General features: G+C 38.8%; 1 protein-coding gene and 1 pseudogene across 1 annotated transcript in view; one reads left to right on the plus strand and one right to left on the minus strand.

The window, feature by feature from the left end:
* Mtx2 (metaxin 2) overlaps positions 1-6747 on the plus strand; it is a 49181-nt gene extending 42434 nt beyond the window's left edge. Inside the window, exons 9-10 of the mRNA XM_021192966.1 lie at positions 508-584; positions 6317-6747. Coding sequence (XP_021048625.1) covers positions 508-584; positions 6317-6488 — 249 coding nt within the window. The 3' untranslated portion in view covers positions 6489-6747. The remainder of the gene's footprint in view (positions 1-507; positions 585-6316) is intronic.
* A 10863-nt stretch (positions 6748-17610) lies between these two features.
* LOC110317904 lies at positions 17611-18562 on the minus strand (annotated as a pseudogene).
* Positions 18563-19023: the final 461 nt, after the last annotated feature.

Consider the following 19023-nt stretch of genomic DNA (forward strand, 5'->3'; position numbering starts at 1 on the left):
TGGGGGGGGGGCTTAAGTTTACTAAAGTATCAAAAAATGTAAATTTTTAAGGTGGAGGTTGAGCATCTTTAAGCTAACTGGTGTTCTTTTTGCCAGAACTACCCGATTTCTAGCCAGCTGTCTTCCTGCTGTGTGCTCCAAGGGGGCTTAGCGAGTGGCTGGGTAGAGTAAGGTCCGTCTCCTGCAGCTTTCAGCTCATCATTTTTAAATGTGAGCAAAGTCATTGAATATGTGGAGTCAGGAAAACATTGTTGAGAGAGTAAAATTTTGAGAGAAAAACTTTTTTGTTAAATAGTCATCCTTATCAGTAACTTAAATGGTCTTGTATTTAATGGTCTTTAATTCTTAAATTCCCACTGATATCAAAAGCATTATTTATACCATGTATGTGGTTTATAGTCTTAAAAAGTTAAGCAGAGCCTGTTTTATATGATACAAACATTCTTATATACTTTTAATTGTTTTGCTAATTTTGATATTTTTCTTTTTGGTTCACTGCTTGTGTAGGTCTTAGAAGATGTAGACCAGTGCTGTCAAGCCCTTTCCCAGAGACTGGGAACACAACCATACTTCTTCAATAAGCAGTAAGATGTTTTATTGTTGTGATATGTCTTTGTTTCATATAGAGGTTACAAAGGTCTTGTATCACAGAGATACTGTTTTTCAGGAAGCACTTCTAACTCTGCTCTTCTTGGTAGGCACTTGTTATATAGCAAAGGGCTCCAGCCTTGTTTTTCTGTCATTGATGTTGGAAGTTTTCTGTCCACAGATTTTATTCTCAAGCAGCAGGACACATTACAGAGAAAAAAATGTATATAAAACACTTACTTTTGAATTTCATTTTTGTACTCATTAAATATTTATCCTCCCTTGGCTGTTAGACATAGTGCTGGCTCTGGGGAACTGGGAGTTCTAAAATTCAGCCCTTGTCATTTAGGTCAGTCTTATAAATCAATTCTATGATTGAACAAAGATTTTGATAGAGACAGTTCAAGGTGCTATGAGGAGTATAAAATTAAATATTTTATATACAAAATAACAAGTCTGTATATAAAGTAAAAATAAAAAACCTTTCAAGTAAAAAACATGAATGTGCTGCTAACACAGCCTCGGTCTGTAATGAATGATGCTTGAGGAACAGGAGAGTCATTAAGAACAAGCAATAGAAGCCGGGCGTGGTGGCGCACGCCTTTGATCCCAGCACTTGGGAGGCAGAGGCAGGCGGATTTCTGAGTTCGAGGCCAGCCTGGTCTACAGAGTGAGTTCCAGGACAGTGAGGGCTACACAGAGAAACCCTCTCTCGAAAAACAAAACAAAACAAAACAAAACAAACAAACAAAAAAGAATAAGTAATAGAGTCTGTCAGATGCACAAGAACTGTTATCCTTTAAAAGCTATGAAAATATCCTTAAATATAGACATTAAGGAGTACAGATAAAATATCTGTAAGTATATAAATTGAGTAATTAATGTTCTATTAACAAGATTGAAATAAATGCTCATGTAGACAAAGCTTTTCCTTCATTAAAAATTGTAATTTTAATATATTGAAGGTAGTTGTTAATTTTATGGTACAGTATAAGATTCAGCTTAAATTAATGTTTTCATCTCAGTGACTTTCTTAAAAGGCTAACTTTTTATCGGCTTATTACTGAAAAATAGATTCTTTAGGTTGATAGTTTTTCTTTTTTTTTTTTTTTTTGGTTTTTCGAGACAGGGTTTCTCTGTATAGCTCTGGCTGTCCTGGAACTCACTTGGTAGACCAGGCTGGCCTCGAACTCAGAAATCCGCCTGCCTCTGCCTCCCGAGTGCTGGGATTAAAGGCCTGCGCCACCAGGCCCGGCGATAGTTTTTCTTTTCATGTGTTTTTATGTGTGGTGTGCATACATGTGAGTACGCATGTGTTTGGGTGTGCATGCATGTATAGGTGTGAGCCTGTGGGAGCCTGAGATCAATGTCAGAAACCTTGCTCTTCTGTTTTACTCTTTGAGGCAGGCTCTGTAGAATCTCTTATAATCAAGCCCAGAACTTCTGATAGGGCTCATCTCACTAGCTAGCTTGCTGTGATGTTCTCTCTCTGCCCTCTGAGGCTGCGATTACAGAGAACACCATGTCCATCTGACATTTATGTGTGCATTGGGAGTCATTTTCTTGTTTGCATAGGATGTGCTTTTACTGTTGAGCAATCTCCTACTCCTAGGATGATTTTCTTTTTAATTAATATATATATATATATATATATATATATATATATATATATATGTATATATATGTATATATATATATATACACACACACATATATACACATATATACACATATATATATTTATTTATTTTTACATGTGTGCATGTTTTGCCTGGTTTGTACTTGGATCCTGCAGAGCCAGAAGAGAGCGTAGGATCCCAGAATGCTGGAGTTGCAGGCAGTTACCAGCTGTGATGTGGGTGCTAGGAACCAAACCTAGGTCCTTTGGGAGAGAAACAAGTAGTCTAAACTGCTGAGCCATCTCTCCAGCTCCAGTAATTTTTTTAAAAGCTTATTTTAAATTCTGTGCATATGATTAGGTATGTGCATTTGAGTACAAGTGCTTGTGGAGGCCAGAACCCTGGACACCAGGTGATTGTGAGCTGTGATATGGCTTCTGGGAACCAGGCACATCTTCACAAAAGCAGTTTGGCTCCCAGTTGATAATTTTTAAGGATTTTATTTGCCATGATTTCTATTCAAAATAAACATTCGTCTTCTGTAGTCATGCCAAACATCTTTTATAGTAAAAATAAATATGACAGCAATTTAGAAATATTTCAATTATATAATTTTTTAAACATATAACTCAGGTTATATAAAATAATCTTATGGTGAAAATTGGGACTTATTAATCTCTGAAGCAGGAAGCCTGTAGAATTTATTAAATCCTAGAAGCTACAGCTTCTACAACTATGTTGTATTTTTACTGGTTAATCCCCAACACAAAGAAATATACCCAAGTGTCAGTAATATGTAGTTTTTTTTCTTTTGATACTGAATTCATAGTAATTTAAAAGTTGAGAAGAAGATACATATTGTCTGAAGTGTATTATTCTTGTTCATCAATGAATTTTCTTGCACATGCTATTTTTTGGAGAGGGTAGGAGAATAATTTTTAGTTAAAGTCATTTTCAAAGTGTTGGCAACTAGGGCTTTTTGGCATGTGATTTACAGGAAAGTAAAAGATATTTTGTTAATTAATAGGTTATATTTAGACCTACAAAAGATTGAAATTTAAGCAGTTGCAAAAGCAAGACATGTGTTTGATTACTGGTATTTAAAAAGTAATTACCCCACCCAGGGATCCATCCCATAATCAGCCACCAAACCCAGACACTATTGCATATGCCAGCAAGTTTTTGTTGAAAGAACTCTGATATAGCTGTCTCGTGTGAGGTTATGCCAGTGCCTGGCAAATACAGAAGCGGATGCTCACAGTCATCTATTGGATGGAACACAGGGCCCCAATGGAGGAGCTAGAGAAAGTACCCAAGGAGTTGAAGGGGCCTGTAACCCTATAGGAGGAACAACAATATGAACTAACCAGTACCCCCAGAGCTCGTGTCTCTAGCTGCATATGTAGCAGAAGATGGCCTAGTCGGCCATCATTGGGAAGAGAGGCCCCTTGGTCTTGCAAACTTTATATGCCCCAGTACAGGGGAACGCCAAGGCCAAGAAGTGGGAGTGGGTGGGTAGGGGAGCAGGGCGGGGGGAGGGTACAGGGAACTTTCAGGATAGCATTTGAAATGTAATAAAAGAAAATATCTAATAAAAATTTTATATATAAAAAAAAGTTGGAGTAATGCAGACAGTGCCTTTAAGCTCTCTAAAACCATTTTCTTGATTTCTTAGTAGGAAATAATGATTTTTCCCTATATTAGTTTGGATCCACTAGAATTTATTTTCATTCTGTAAATGCATGGAAAAGTTTTCAAAGTAGTATGAATACCTTCTCCAAATCAATGTCTAATTCCATGCCTCAGAGTCCTACTAAATGCAACTGAATTTTTCATAGACACATGTGGAAGTACTCCACTTTCATTATTAATGAATTAAAATATAGTATTCGTGTGTGAAAAAGTAGGTATTTAAAAATTCTACATTATGTGATACTTAGCTAGATGTTTTTTATTAACCAATAATTAGGATTGAGGAGTATATTTAATTTTTAATTGTACCTAATATTTTTATTTAGGTTTTGGAGATAAGACTACTGCTGTGCAGCTCTGGAACCTGCTTTTAGCTCAGGCTGACCTCAAACTCATGCTTGTTCTTGCTTAGCCTACCAAGTGCTGGGATTGCCCTTGTGCATCCCATGCCTGACTGCCCATCATTTGATCAATTATTAGATGAAAGGAAACTACATTTAGGAAAAGGGAACTTGTAATTTTGTTTTGTTATGGTAAAACTTTTTCTCATTTCTTTATCTGTGGTGGGAGTCATTTCTTTGTGGAGTCATTTCTTTGGGAGTCAGTGTCATAGGTAGGAAGACATTCACTTAAGAAAAATAGATTAGATTCTAAATTGGAGGCCTTGAAATCTACCCTTGGCTCTCACATATACTGAATGGTGACAGATTCTTTTTCTTTGTAACCTACTTTTACTTTCTAATTTTGACTTACCTACTGAAGATGTTGAGAAAAGTCTTGTAAACGAAACCAAATTATTTTTGCTTGTTTTTAAGAGAAGAAAAAGAAGTTGAGATATTGCAGCAGGAATAGCAATTGAGAAAGAAGACAGCAAGTACTTTGATTCTATAAGCCTTAGTGACAGTTTTGAAGCTCACTGTTTTTGCATATGTGGTATTATCTCTAGGAATATGAAGAGATGGTGAAATAAATAATATTTGAAAAAAACATTAGGAGACACCTAGACAAAATTAATAGTGTTGGGATAGTTTTAGATGATACTATAAAGGATATCAGAGAAAAAGACAAAGTAATAATAAAGAAAGAATAAAAGAATGGGCAGGAGAAATATTTTAAATGGAAAAGGTTAGGAAAATGTTCACATTTTATAGCACTGTTTTCATTTTGATATTCAAATGAAAGATCAAATATCTAGCTGAAGTGATGATGATTTGAGATAAGGTAGCAGTAGGACTTTAAGAATAGACCATCCTAGGATATTTTCTAATAAAAAGTCTGCAAAGATAAAAGCAATAATGCATTTGAAATATCTTAAAGATTATAGAAGAGAATTTGAACATGGGTGCACACACACTCATCCAAACCCACGAATACCCAAATACAAAAAAGACTCCTTTAGGCACAAGAATGGAAAGTGGCTTTTCTCCTTCATGGTATAACAAAGAGATTTAAGAGCAGGTACATGATGGTCGTGCAATGATTCAACAATATTGTAGAAGTGATAAGTAAAGTCAACTTGTGAAAAATCTTTTTACATTTATGTGTGTGTGTGTGTGCAGGGATTATGCGTGTGTGCTATGACATGTGTGACGTTCAAAGCACAGCTTTTGGGAGTTGGTTCTCTGATTTTACAGTGTGAGGCCCAGGGCTTGAGTTTGGATTATCAGGCATGGCAGCCATTGCCTTTACCTGCTGAGCTACCTCTTGCGTTAAGTGTGTTGTTGTTGCTTTGCAGTTGTATTTCATAAGAGCTGCAGGTTTTTCTGAATTTTTGCCTCTTTTGGGGGTGGTTGCATAATTCGCTTTTAATAAAATTGGCATTTTTATGGCTATGAGTTTCAGGAAATGCATATAGTTATATAATCACTAAAATAAAGTGTACTTTATTTCAGAAAAATTAAATTATATTTATCACAGGGGTGCGTAGGGGGCATGACTGTGTGCCAGGGTGCAGATATGGAGGTCAGGGGACAACCTGGAGAAGTTGATTTTTTTACATGGGTTCCTGGGATAGAACTCAAGTCATCAGGCTGGACAGACCGCAAGTATCTTAACCCTGCGACGCCATCTTGCCAGTCTCACAAGTGTACTTTTTTTAAAAAGGAATTGTGGGAATTGGTAATTTATAAAAATCAGAATCAGTTTATATGAGTCACTGAAATTTGTAAGGCTTGTTGGGCATGAGAGTGGATGTCTTTAATCTCAACACTTGGAAGGCAGAGGCAGGTGAATTTGTTTTCTTTTTTCATGTTCTAAAATAAAAAAAAAATTCTGTCAAGTTCTGAGATTTATTTTTATGACTTTTCTTTAAATTGATGAATAAAAAATTAATGAATAAAATGTTTTTTTAAAATAGGATGCTTTCCACCATTAAAATGAGGTACCTCTCATGTTTCTCATCTTTACTTTTATTTTAGACCTACTGAACTTGACGCTCTGGTTTTTGGCCATTTGTATACCATTCTTACCACACAGTTGACCAGCGATGAACTTTCTGAGAAGGTGAAAAACTATAGCAACCTCCTTGCTTTCTGTAGAAGAATTGAACAGCACTACTTTGAAGACCNGGGTAAAGGCAGGTTGTCTTAGAGCTGTATGCCAATTAGGTATTTAAAAAATCTAACTTTTGAAATATGTATTACTTGAACAATATGGTAGTAGTTACAGGATCTCAAAACCAAAACCACTGTTTTTTGAAACCTCAAAAAATTTGCATAATGTCATATACATGTCCTTTGTACTGTTATTTGTGTACACTTTGATTTTGAATTGTTTGATTTGTTACATTATATTCTATATCTTGACATTTTCTTTCTTTATGAGCATATAAAAATAAACCTTAAGCAACTGAATTTGTTTCATTTACTTTGATCTTTCTGGCCACTCACTGACCTTACTGCATGTGGAACAAAGAGTTCTCTAAGGAAAGCAGTTGATATGTGTACGCTGCGACTACTAATACTAAGTACATGGTGACACTGAGCACAGGAGACTTATGTAGAAAGGTACACTGAGAAAGTGCCAATGGGGCACCCAGTGAGCTACAGACTGTCTTAACACCTAATTTAAATTGCATTAACCAGTGCTTCATTAGGGCTGGGGTAGGCTGAAAGAACTATTTTATGGAGATGAACACGTCTTGGTAGTACTTTTTATTTTGTTTTTCTTTTTGGTAAAGAACAGGTAGTTTTCAAAGGAGTATTGATGGGAATTCATATGCAAACACTAAGGATTATAGCTTGTGATGCTGTGAGGAATCAGATCTGTTACCAGTACGTTGAGAGTTAGTTATTTGATACTGCCTTTTTATGCTTTTCGAAGCATTTCTAATACACTTAATCTTCATAGAACACTTAATGATGGTAGTTATCTCCAGTTTACAAAAGGAAATGGAGACAAGCAATTTTTAAAAATTTTCATTCATGTATACAAATATTTTAGTCATCCATCACCCACTCCTCCCAGGACCTCCCACCCTCTCCCCCACATATCTCATCTCCTCCCAACTTCCTGTCTTTGAAAAGTTACAAGGTTTTTACAACCTATGTCAAATTGCTCATGTGTGTGAGGTCATCCACTGTAGGTTGTGGGGCAACCTGCCATCTACTTCCCTCTTCCCAAAGAAAAGTGACTTCCTTCCCAGCAGCTAGTAACTGCCATTGGCTTCTCTGTGAGGAGTGACACATTGGGAGGAACCCTTTGCCCCTTCATGCTGACAGAGTCTTTCTTATCATTTGTATTTCAACTCCAAATTAACACTTCTCTCTCCTTTGAGACAGGGCTTCTCTCCATAGACCAGGCTGGCCTCAAACTCAGAGATCCACCTGCCTCTGTCTCTTTGTGTTTGGATTAAAGATGTGAGCCACCACTGCCAGACTTCAAGTTAAAACTTTTAAGGGGTAATTTTCATCTTTCCATCCCATAGAGTGGAAAACAAAAAACAAAACAATGCCTTATTGTATAGCTTTGGCCTGGAGCTCACAGAGTAGTCTGCCTCTGTCCCTAGAGTGCTGGGGTTAGAAGGCCTTTGCCACCACTTCAGTTTTTGTTGCTGTTTTTTTGTGAGTCCTTGTCTGCTTGTTTGTATGTACCCTCAGAGGTCAGATCCACTGTAACTGAAGTTTCAGGCAATTATGAGCTGCAGTATAGGTGCTAGGTCTGGATCTGAGAATGGCAGCTACTTTTAACTACTGAGTCCAGTCCCTAGAGTGCTTATTTTAGTCCATTCAACAAACAGCCAGGAGAGAGCAAGCATGGTGTGAAATGTAAATCAGAATTAATCCATAGTAACAGCTCTGGTTGCCTGGGGCCACTGTTTTTGTTCTTAATGGGTTAAATGCAGAAGGACATGTTTTTGGAGGATAATGGGAATTTATTTTGATTCTAATGTTCATAAGGTATATGCATTTATTAAACTGAATTTTACTGTATATAAGTTACAGCCCAATAAGGTTTAATTAAATAAATAATAATTCTCTTTTGTTCTCTGAATTGTAGAAAATAGAGACTTCCCTTTTAAAGCTTTAGGGGTAGCCCAGGCTAGTGCTGAGCCTTAAGGATCCTTGAGGACTGGTTACACTTGGCTATTCATCTAGGGCTTCTGTCCTCCTAGTGCAAGGAAACGTCCTGGGAAATGAGCTCCAGCCTCACGTTAGTCACTTCAGATTCTGGTTAAACCTGACACCCAACCCGGGTGTTAGTCTCCTGTACCTCTTTCCCTGTCTCTTATACCACTGTGCAGTTGTCAAGTGATTTGATGCTATATCACACATGCTTTAGATAAAGTAAAACAGTTTTTGGCTGAAGAAGTCAGTACCTAGTCTGATTCTTGACAATGTCAGCTTGTGGTCATGTCACGTTATCCACATGCCTGTATGCCTTGTTGTCTTTGCTCTGTGTCTCTCTATTTAGGCAGCCGTCGCACACTCAATCAGATAGGCAGACAGGTGTTAGTAATGGTAGCTCTGCCATGTTAGGACTCATCCATCTATGTAACAGCATTAAAATACAAAAAAAGTTAAAATAAAACTACTTGTCAGTCAAACATATCTTGGGCTACATTCAGCTGATTGACTCCCTTCTCAAACCCATTGACTTGGGACTAAAACTGATGTACCAGTGGGCATGGTGGTTTAATTCCATCACGCAAGAGACAGAGGCAGACAGATCTCAGTGAGTGCAAGGCCACCTTTTTTTACATAGTTCGTGTCAGGGCCTCCGGGGTTAGTCAGTGAAATCCCATCTCAAAAAAATAAAGCAATGTAAAGGCGTTGCTGAGGAGGCAGGGAGCTTCCTCTGCAGTACATCTGCCTGACTAAGGACCACTGGCGCTTAAGTTGTGTCTAGTGCTAAACAATAGTAATAAAGTTGATGGCATCATGTGGCTTTAGTTATTGGCCATTGTAAACAGCTTTCCTTTTTACCAGTAGCAAATGTTAACTTTGCTGTGGCTTTGAGCAAAGCTACACAATTGCAGTGTTTCCGAAGTAACGAGAGAGCGTCTGCAGCTCCCAAATGACCCGTTACAGTGTCTAATACTTGGGTAAGAATTCCATTTTCTCACTTATTATTTGGTCAGTCACCCATTTAATATATATTTAAATGTAGGCAGAAGTGCGTTGGTGGTTTTCTCTTCTCTAAAGGAACTTAGAACTGAGTGTTAGGAACAAGAAAACCCAGCACTGGGACCACAAAAGCGAGTATTGCTGAGATGGGCTTAATGAAACCTCAGAGGATCAGCTGGGCTGTGGGCAAACGCCTCATTTCCCGTGGATGTCCCCCTCACAAGTGGAGCAGAGCTTCCTCGGTCCTCACAATTATCACCCACTTGTTCTGTAGGTCTCAAGTTGGGTTTTTCTTTTTTTTTTTCCCTTGCATTAGTCAGGTTGAAGGATTCATGGTATTAATCACGAGTGAAGTTGTTATTTATCACCTGCTGGGTGAGAAATAATAATTTTGGCAGGAGTGGGGCAGCAGGCCAGAGGTACCAAATTAAGTAAAACATCTAAACACTAGCAAGGATCATTTCTCTGATTAATGAATTGTTACAAAGAAAAAGCGCTACTCATTATCTGGTCTCACCAATACAGAATGGGGCATGTAAGAGGAAACAGGACCAGCTTGCTCAGGCCAGCTTTTGTTTGTTTCATTATTTTTCCCTTCTATAGAACTGTGCTGCAGTCACACCAGCTTTTGGTTTTCTTTGTTACCAAAGTACAGAAATGGAAAAATAACTTGTTTAAATATTACATTAGAAAATAATTAAAATGGTTATTGAAACAATGATTTTTTTTTTTTTTTTTGAGACAATGTCTAGTGTATCCTTGACTGGCCTAGATCAGCTTGGCCTTGAACTCCAAGAATCCACTTGGCCTTTACTGTGATTAAAGGTATGCACCATCACAAATGGCCTAAAATTATGACTTTTTTTTTTTTTTGGTACCTCTTGAGATATTAAAATGATTTTTGAAAAGGGATAAGTGAATCACCTTTCAAACATTTAGTGACCTCAGCTGCATAGACATCACCCCACCCGTTACTGGGGATTGAGCGAAGGGCCTTTTACTCGGACGGCAAGTTCTCGCCCACTCAGCTTTTCTTCAGCTTTCTTTTTAGTTTTTAGTTTGCGATGCTCGCACTAAGTTTTGCAAGATGGCCTTGAACTCACTGTGGAGCCTCAAATCTTACACAGCTGGAATTACAAACATGTGCCAAGGCCCAACTAGGTTAAAATATTATCTAAAAATGCTAACATGTATACTATTTCTGTTGACTATTTCTGCTGAGTACACCATTGATAAAGAAGGACTTACTTAAAAAGGGGTCGGTTTTCAATTGTGGGTTGTGGGTTTTTTTGTTTGTTTTGGTTTTTTTTGACAATTTCAAAATAAGAATGTTTGTTATACTCTGATTTCTCAAGAAATGTTTACATTTTGTAGTGATATTAAGAACTTTCTTTTCTATTCAAGATGGGAATAACAAGGAGTGGTCTTATCCTGCCTTAAGTAATTAAAGAAACCAGATGGAATAGCTGAAGTAAAGGTTTCAAGACACTGAACAAGATTCAGAACAGTGATCCTTCCCTTGAGGGAAACAGTGAGCCCTCAGCTTCTGCTTAAAGGGTATTTCTTGGCTACCCAGAGAAGATAAGAACCCAAGTAGAAGCCAGCAGTCTCCCCGAGTTGAGAATTTATAAAGCATAGACTTGGAGGGAAGACACCTGCATAGAGAGCTCTGGAGGTCTGTCAGGTTTTTTCATCTTCTACCAAGTGTTGCCTGTACCATGCATATGGAGAAACAACCTGGGATCCAGCAAAGAGCTCTGGAAAACTCAGCAGAAGAGTCCTGCTCACAAAAGGCTGCACATGATCTGAGTTCCTGCTAGTGAGCGTAGAAAGGCTACCAACACACAGAGCATCATATAGATGTTTCAAAAAAGAATATTGCTTACCTTACTGTTCCATGTAGAGAGTAGAGGAAGTGTTGAGTTATTGTGTATTTTTGACATATCAAGGACCCCAGTGCCCATGGTGGTGGCAAAGTCTTCCCAAGGTCAGGTTAAGAAGAGTGACAGAGCTGCCTCCTGGTTCAAGGACAGACGTTAACTAACGATTAACCATTAATTGAAACCGATTTGTCCAGAAACTATCAGCCACAGCTTCCCCTTCCCAGACAACTGCAACCCGAGACTGTTCCCTGCAGATCTAAACTCTCCGAGTTAGCTATTGGCATGTCTCCATCAAAACACAAGGTCCACCCAGTCCCATCTTTTCTCTATATGTGCCTATTGTTTCTACATTTCCCTGCATTCTAGGTTAGTCCCTAAGCTGTGTAGGTCATGGTAGTTAGGACCTATTTAGGTGTTGACTAATGGCTGAATAGACCACTAAACAAAACTGGGGGGCAGGGCAGGGGATTCCAAGTAACATTTTAAAACAAAGCCTTGAATTAGTTAAGGAACACAAAAATCTCTTGTACCCAATAATATAAAATTATGTGTCTGGAATCCACTGAGGGAAAATAAAAGGCAAAATGTACAAGGAAACGGGAGAAACATCAGTTGGTAGGACTAGGCCTAGAAATGGCACATGTAAAGAGTTAAGACAAGGGCATGCAGTGATCATACTTCATATGTGTGGGAAGGTAAACGGAGTATTGTTAAATCACATCCAAGATGCAGGACTTTGAACGTGTGCTAAAGATTGAATACAAAGAAATCAGGATTATTATATAGTTTGCTTTTCAGAAAGTGTATTTTAATAAGTATTGAAGGTCTTGAAAAATTGTATTTTCAAACAAGAGGAGAAAATATTCCTGAATGAAAGATTCATTTCCTAAACTTTATTGTTGCACTAGAAATTACCTTGTGATTTTTATATCATGTATATCTGTGTGTATATATAGTTACATATGAGAATAAACTGTTTCCTTTTTTTGTTGTTATTTTGTTAAAGCTTTTTAATGCATATGATAATTACTGTAGATTAATAACATATTTGTTTCCTATGGTCTTTAATACTAAAGGCCACTATTTCCATGCACACCGAATCAGAATACAATGTATCAAATGAGACCTTTACTTCTGAAATAGTCCATGAAAAAGAGTGGCTTTATTTTAAGCTCCTTTGACAATGATTAACATGGAAGATTATATATAGTACTTAAAGTAACTAACTTTAAAAAAAAAATCAAGTCAAAAGCATCTTTAATAGAAGGATCATCAAGAGTTCTGTATTTGGTCTCCTGTTATGGTGCCAGGATTGAAACCACAAATATAACTGTTGACTAACAAAACTCAGCTAGTGCTTCTAAAAACTGAAAATTGAACTGCCCTCTGACCCATTTATACTTCTCCAGGGTATATTCCTGAAGGAATCCAAGTCAGGATATAAATAAAGATACTGCAAATCTGTGACAAAAAAAGTGGCAGTAAATATCATGGATAGCTAAAGCAATGTGGTTGATACAAACTATCTGAAATGGCCATGGAAGATGAGTTTAGAAGTAAATTTAAGCTAGATTACAAAGGGCTTTGAGGGTGTTTAAGTAATTTATACATTTAGGTAGCACGTGTTTGTTTTAGATAAACCTGTGCATGGAAATTGCACTGGACTTGGAATCAGAAGACTTGAGTCAGACTCCTGGCTCCAGTTGGTAGCAGCATACAGGTATCAGACAGCTCAGTCCCTCTCTGAGTCTGAGCCTTCTTCTCCTTTACAGAGTGGAAATCTTAACACTGATTCCATCTGCCTCACTATCTTGGTGTAAAGAGCAAATGGAGATTGTGGAGGTTGAAGTCCTCCAGAAACTCAAGTGTTATTTTTATTGGAGAAAAGAATATAATGACTTGATTGGCCATTAAACAAGTAGTGTACAATATGCCACCTGTAACCAAGAAACACAGACAGAGGTCATTTCAGGAAGATATATGTGTATGTGTGTGTGTGTGTGTGTGTGTGTGTGTGTGTGTGTGTGTGTGTGTGTGTGTGTNTGTGTATATATATATGCCAGTTCTGAGAAAGGTTTGGAAGGAAAGGCTAACAACAGAGATGAAAGGTCATTGGATGTGATGTAAAGATGGGATCCAGAGTTGTTAGAAAAACAAAGGACATTTTTGAGAGACTAGATCAGTTTTGGGTAGGTCGAGTTGGACATGCAACAGGAAGTCCCCACAAGAGTTTTAATCAGCACTGATTTGTCATAGTCCAATAAAGCTGCCCAGGAATCTCCTGTAGTATAACATATTCAGTAACCATGTACTTGGTACTTTAAGGGTGTGAGAGAACAGAGGGCCTGGAAATGGGGAGCCTTGACAATGCTCATTTTATAACATGTAAATTGAGCTTGTCAGAGTAGGCTCCAGGGGCTTGCTGGCCACATCATACAAACTCCCTAAATCTCATTTCACAAAACCCACCATACTCATTTTCTTTCTAATTTTATTGTTAACATATGTATGCCCTGTTTTTTTCCATTTTGTCATTAATTGAAAGAGTAACAGGTAATCAGAAATGGCAAATATGGATGGGAATTTTGTTAACTGCCTTTTTTTTTTTTTTTTAAAGTGCTATTAATTAAGCTCAGTGCTTCCATGTGTGCCAGGCAGACATTCTACCGTCTAGCTCCGGGCCCGCCCGTCGCCTGTTATTTTCAATTGTGTGTGTTTAATTTCTGGAAATGGTGTTGAAACACCACCAAGACACCTTTGATGACTCTGGAGCCCAAAGCAAACCTGGTCTGATGTGTGGTGTTTGCTTTTTAGAATACTTAAGGTTTTTATTTTTCTTTTTAATTTTTTTCCTTTTTTGCAGTTTTGTGCATTTAAAATGCAGTTTATTATTATCTCCTACCTTCTCTTACTTCTTTTCTATCCTTATTATCTCCACCTTCTCCCTATAGATCCCCCCTCCTCTTTTCTTTTTTTTTTTTTTAACATTTGTGCCTTTTGTTTTGTTTTGTTTTGTTTTATGACCCTCTGATTTTAAACAGGAAGCTCTGTGTGACTGAAACTATCCTTTGGAGCCTGGTGGGCTCACTGTTACACAATGAAAGCTTCTCCCCATCCACATTGGCTATTGACAGACCTAGACTTAGGCAGGCGCAGGCGCAGTGCAGGCCAGCTGAAGCTGCTGGGGGATCCTAGCTGCCATGGCTGTATTGGGCTCTGAAGATAGCATTTTGAATCTCTTTTCCCTCTCTGTTGGATCTTAAACAGTCTTTCTGCTCTCTTTCCCAGCGTCCCCCGAGCAGTCCCGCAGAGGGAGCGGTAGGGATGTCTTGTTGAGGGCTGGGCACTAAGCCATCATTTGGTCTAAGCATGTTGAACACCCATAAAGCACCTGCATTTGCCTACCTTTCACTGTCTGCATCCAGAGCTGGAGGTGCCAGTTTTGGTTTAGAACTTAGTTTTGAATTAAAATTAGAGACTTGGACCAATCTTCAAAGTCCATATTTGGAAACTATTTTAAAGTCTGAATGTGTTCAGTGGCAGAGGATGAGAATTAAATACCGCACACACATCTTCATCTAGGGAGTTTGTGTCCATGTGAATTTCATCGTAAAACAAACCCATCTGCTTCCGATTCACTTATACTCCACACCCAGGAAAATGATTCTGTGGATGTTATTTGGTGTTCAAACAGATTCCGTTGGGACTGTCTTCGAGATTCTTAGTTATTCCTCTCTATCGTTTCCTCTCCCACCCAGATAAAGATGGAGAATAGGAAGGTGGGAGGAAGTTGCTGTGTTCTATTCAGATACAATGTCTGGATTTAAGAGGAAAAGAAAATGTTCCTTAAATGCAAAAGTAAAACTTGCAATCTCAAAAGTTCCAACAAATTAAATATTTAAAAATGTTTATTTTGTGTATATGTGTGTCTGGGGTGCATGACCGTGTACAGATGTGACACATGTATATAAGAAAACTGTTGACTTGTTCCTGAAGTTACAGTGATCTACAGAGGTGCTGGCTTGTCATGGCACTTTGTAAGAAGGAGCCCAGGTCTGTAGCAATAGCAAATCCTCAAAATGAATTGCATCTGCTAGTTGCAGCACTAACCTGCTCTGTTTACAACCGGGGATAACAAATAGGCCCTGTATGTTCTTTTCCAAAAGAACAAAATACAGGTCATTTCTAAGGCATTTGGCACAGCAGTCAAGCAGGGCCAACAAGCTTTCCCCTTTATCAAAATATATTCATTCCTGTGTTCAAATTTCTGTATTTGAGTCCTAAGTCTCTACCCACACTAATTTCTATGGGTCAGACTCTGACCCTGATTGGAAGGAAATCGGGAGTCAGATATTCACAGCGGAGCGCTTCCACCTTCCCGTGTGTCAGAAGCCATATTGCTGCAAATGCCTCACACACCTAGGAGTGCGGCTTGTGGAACTGATGAGGTGAGAGCGTTGCACGGCAGCGCGGGCCTGGTAATCACAGGACTGAGGCAACACATACATCATCTGCCACACAGGTTGGCATTTCAAGTAAAAAACCTTCACACTGTGTAAGGTGTTGGACAAATGATGGCCATATGCATGTTTGTCTGAGTGCAGATGGCTCAGTGTTCTCAAAGAGGAGAAAGCTGAGCTCGGCTCTTTTTTGCAGACAGTTTAATATTGGTGACACAGTTTATGTCCTCTGCAAAAACAATAATGGAACGGAAGGTGACATAAATTATTTGCAAATCGTTTGACATATGCAGGGCACTGTCCTCGCAATAATCACCATCAGTCTGTCAGTTTAAGATATGAACCATGCCACAGCCATTTTATATCACTGTGTTAAAGCTTTCACATGCTGTAATTTTACAGATTTGTTCTGTGGGGATCCACGGCAACACAAATCATATTGGATTGTGTTTAGTCATGTACTGTATCATGCACAGTTCTTAGATAAAAACAGAAGCACACATTCCATAGGATGGGGGTTTTGAGCTGGTCTCTTCCATTTCCAATCTTTGTAAGTTGGTGCCCGAATAAAATTCCCCATCAATACGACCACTCAGCTTGAGTTCATTTCTCAAGGTAAGTGAGATTATTTATGGGCGTGTTAGCTTTCTAACTACGAAGCTATCCGGACTGTACAGAATTAAAAATGACTCGTCACAAGGATATTTCTTAACTATGTTTTCTAATAAATTCGCAAAGTTGGCACACAAGTACCCAATGATATGTCATAACCTCCCATTAATTTTGTATATGACATTATTGCATATATTTTCAGCCCAAGAATATAACTGCAAATGGTGATTAACTAGCAATCTGTGTTGTCCTTGCTTCTATTGTGTGACTTAATGCCATGCACGTGTCATGTTTTACTTATTGAGCACTTGATGCCAATCCGTGTTGAGAACTGCATTTTACAGTGTAACCATATGAGCAAATGTTTGAAATGTGTCTGAGTCATTGCTGCATTGCACATATTGGAGCAATTGATAAATGACCTTTAGAGAGTGTTTCTCAATTTTCCCAGAGTTTATAAGAAAACTATAAATTCTACAACATGGCACTCAGAATTCAAGTATGAAATTTTCAAGAGAAATATGATTTGTTTTATTTGGCAAGGTTACTTCCACTCTGTTATATCAACAAAGCTGCATCTGCTGCCTCTCATTACATGGCTCCTTAAAAAAGATTTATTGCATTTCCATCTTTGAAATAATATTTATTCCTGTGGCAGGTAGCCACGATCGGTATGCTCTCATAATTATCACTTTACTGATAAGTGCACCGAGACTGCATATACAGACAAATTGTTTTAACCTGTCTTAAATGGTGCACTTAAATGGTACATCAAGGGACTTGACATTAAGTTTAGATGATTTCAGAAAAATCTCTATAGTAGCATTAAATTGGAATATACTTGGCACTTAGGGAAAAAAATTAAACGAAAAATTTAAGCTTGATGAGGATGCCAATACAATCAAACGTTATATTTAAAGGACTAAATGCAAAGACAGAATTGTTTTTATTGTCTTCCAACAAACTTAACTAACCCATTATCTTGTGAGTTGCTGCCAGTTTGCTGAACAGAGTGCTGCACTCCTCTGTTTATCCTGTGGAGCCTGTCCAGCCGGATGTCCGGGCGCCTGGTCACCTGGTTGCCCGGTGCATCCCTCCAACTCTCCATGCTATTTATTTATTTGTTTGTTTGTTTGTTTGTTTTACATATAGAACAGCAAACACCTTTATTACAGGAGCTGTGAAGGATGGCTTATTTGCCTTTCCGGGTTTTGATCTTCTGCAGATAGAACTCCAGCTCCTTGCCTTCTAGCACGTAGCCTTCTCTGCCACACTGGCCTGGTCTTGAGGCAATACAGGTAAAAAGCTTACCCTGCCGGAACTGCCCCTCCAGAAGAGTGCTGATGTTGGAATTCTTTTTCCTTTCATTGTATTTCCTTTGAATTTTCTTTGATTTTTTTTTTTCTTTTTTGATTAAAATCTCTTTCTTGCGGCCCAAGGGCAGTGCATTGTGGGGCTCGTACCATTGCCAGTATGGTGTGCTGTCCATAAGCACAATGCAGTTCTCCACCCTGGTGAAGCTCATTATTGGATGCTCTGTAGACACAGCATCGATGATCCTTGTTTTGCAAGTACAACACTCAGAGCCTCAGGAAAAGTTCTCCTCTTCCCATCTCAGGGCACAGTGCTTCTTACTGCCTCCTGGAACTCCGGCTGTGTGTATGCGGCGAGGGCCAGTCTTAGTGTTGGCAGCAGGCTGTCCCAGCTCATACTTCCGCATTTTGTGGTATGGTTTTCTCTTACTCCCAGGCTTGCAGTGCTTGCAGCGCTTGTGCCAGTTGTCCCAAGAGATGCCCGTCGCTTGGCATTGGCTGGAAAGAGGAAGCGGGAAGCTTCAAGGTCCGGTTTCTAAAACACAGTCCCGCCTTCTTTCCTCCATGCGCTTTATAAACATGTCCTTAAATTACTTCCCCCAACTCGGTGATCTCACCACCCACCCGGTGCTCCTTTCTCTCCTGGAACTTTCTGTTGTGAAACACATCTATGCTGTAGTCAATTCTTTCATCTTGGTTAGCCTGCCGGGTCTTTGAGACCACGGTGGCTACAAGAGGCTCGGTAAATATTGGTTGAATTGGAACTTTTGTCACTCCTTGTTCTTCATAGCAGTATTGTTGCGGTACTGTCAGTACCATGATCCACGTCATCCCTATGCTAGTGCTCACCAAGGAGTCTTTTCAGCTTCCGCCCCCTGCTTTAGTAGAGTGCACGCTTCCTCGGCCCTGTGTCTGGCTTTGTTCTCTCTGCTCCAGGGCTCCTTGTGCTCTCACCTGTTCTGACTTCTCACCAGCAGGACTTTACACTTGTTATTATCTTCATGCTAATGTTTGTAAGGGTTTTCTTTTAATTTTAGTTGTGAATTGCTTGTTTGTTTGTTCATTTGACACAAGATCTCTTTATGCAGCCCTGACTGTCCTGGAACTTGGTATGTAGTCCAGGCTAGCCTCAACTCACAGAAATGTTTGCTTTTGCCTCCCAGGTGCTGTGTACCACTATGTTCTACTTTTAGTTGTAGTTCCTTTCCTTTCCTTTCCTTTCCTTTCCTTTCCTTTCCTTTCCTTTCCTTTCCTTTCCTTTCCTTTCCTTTCCTTTCCTTTCCTTTCCTTTT

Source organism: Mus pahari, chromosome 3, assembly GCF_900095145.1.
Source record: "Mus pahari chromosome 3, PAHARI_EIJ_v1.1, whole genome shotgun sequence".
Classification (NCBI taxonomy): Eukaryota; Metazoa; Chordata; class Mammalia; order Rodentia; family Muridae; genus Mus; species Mus pahari.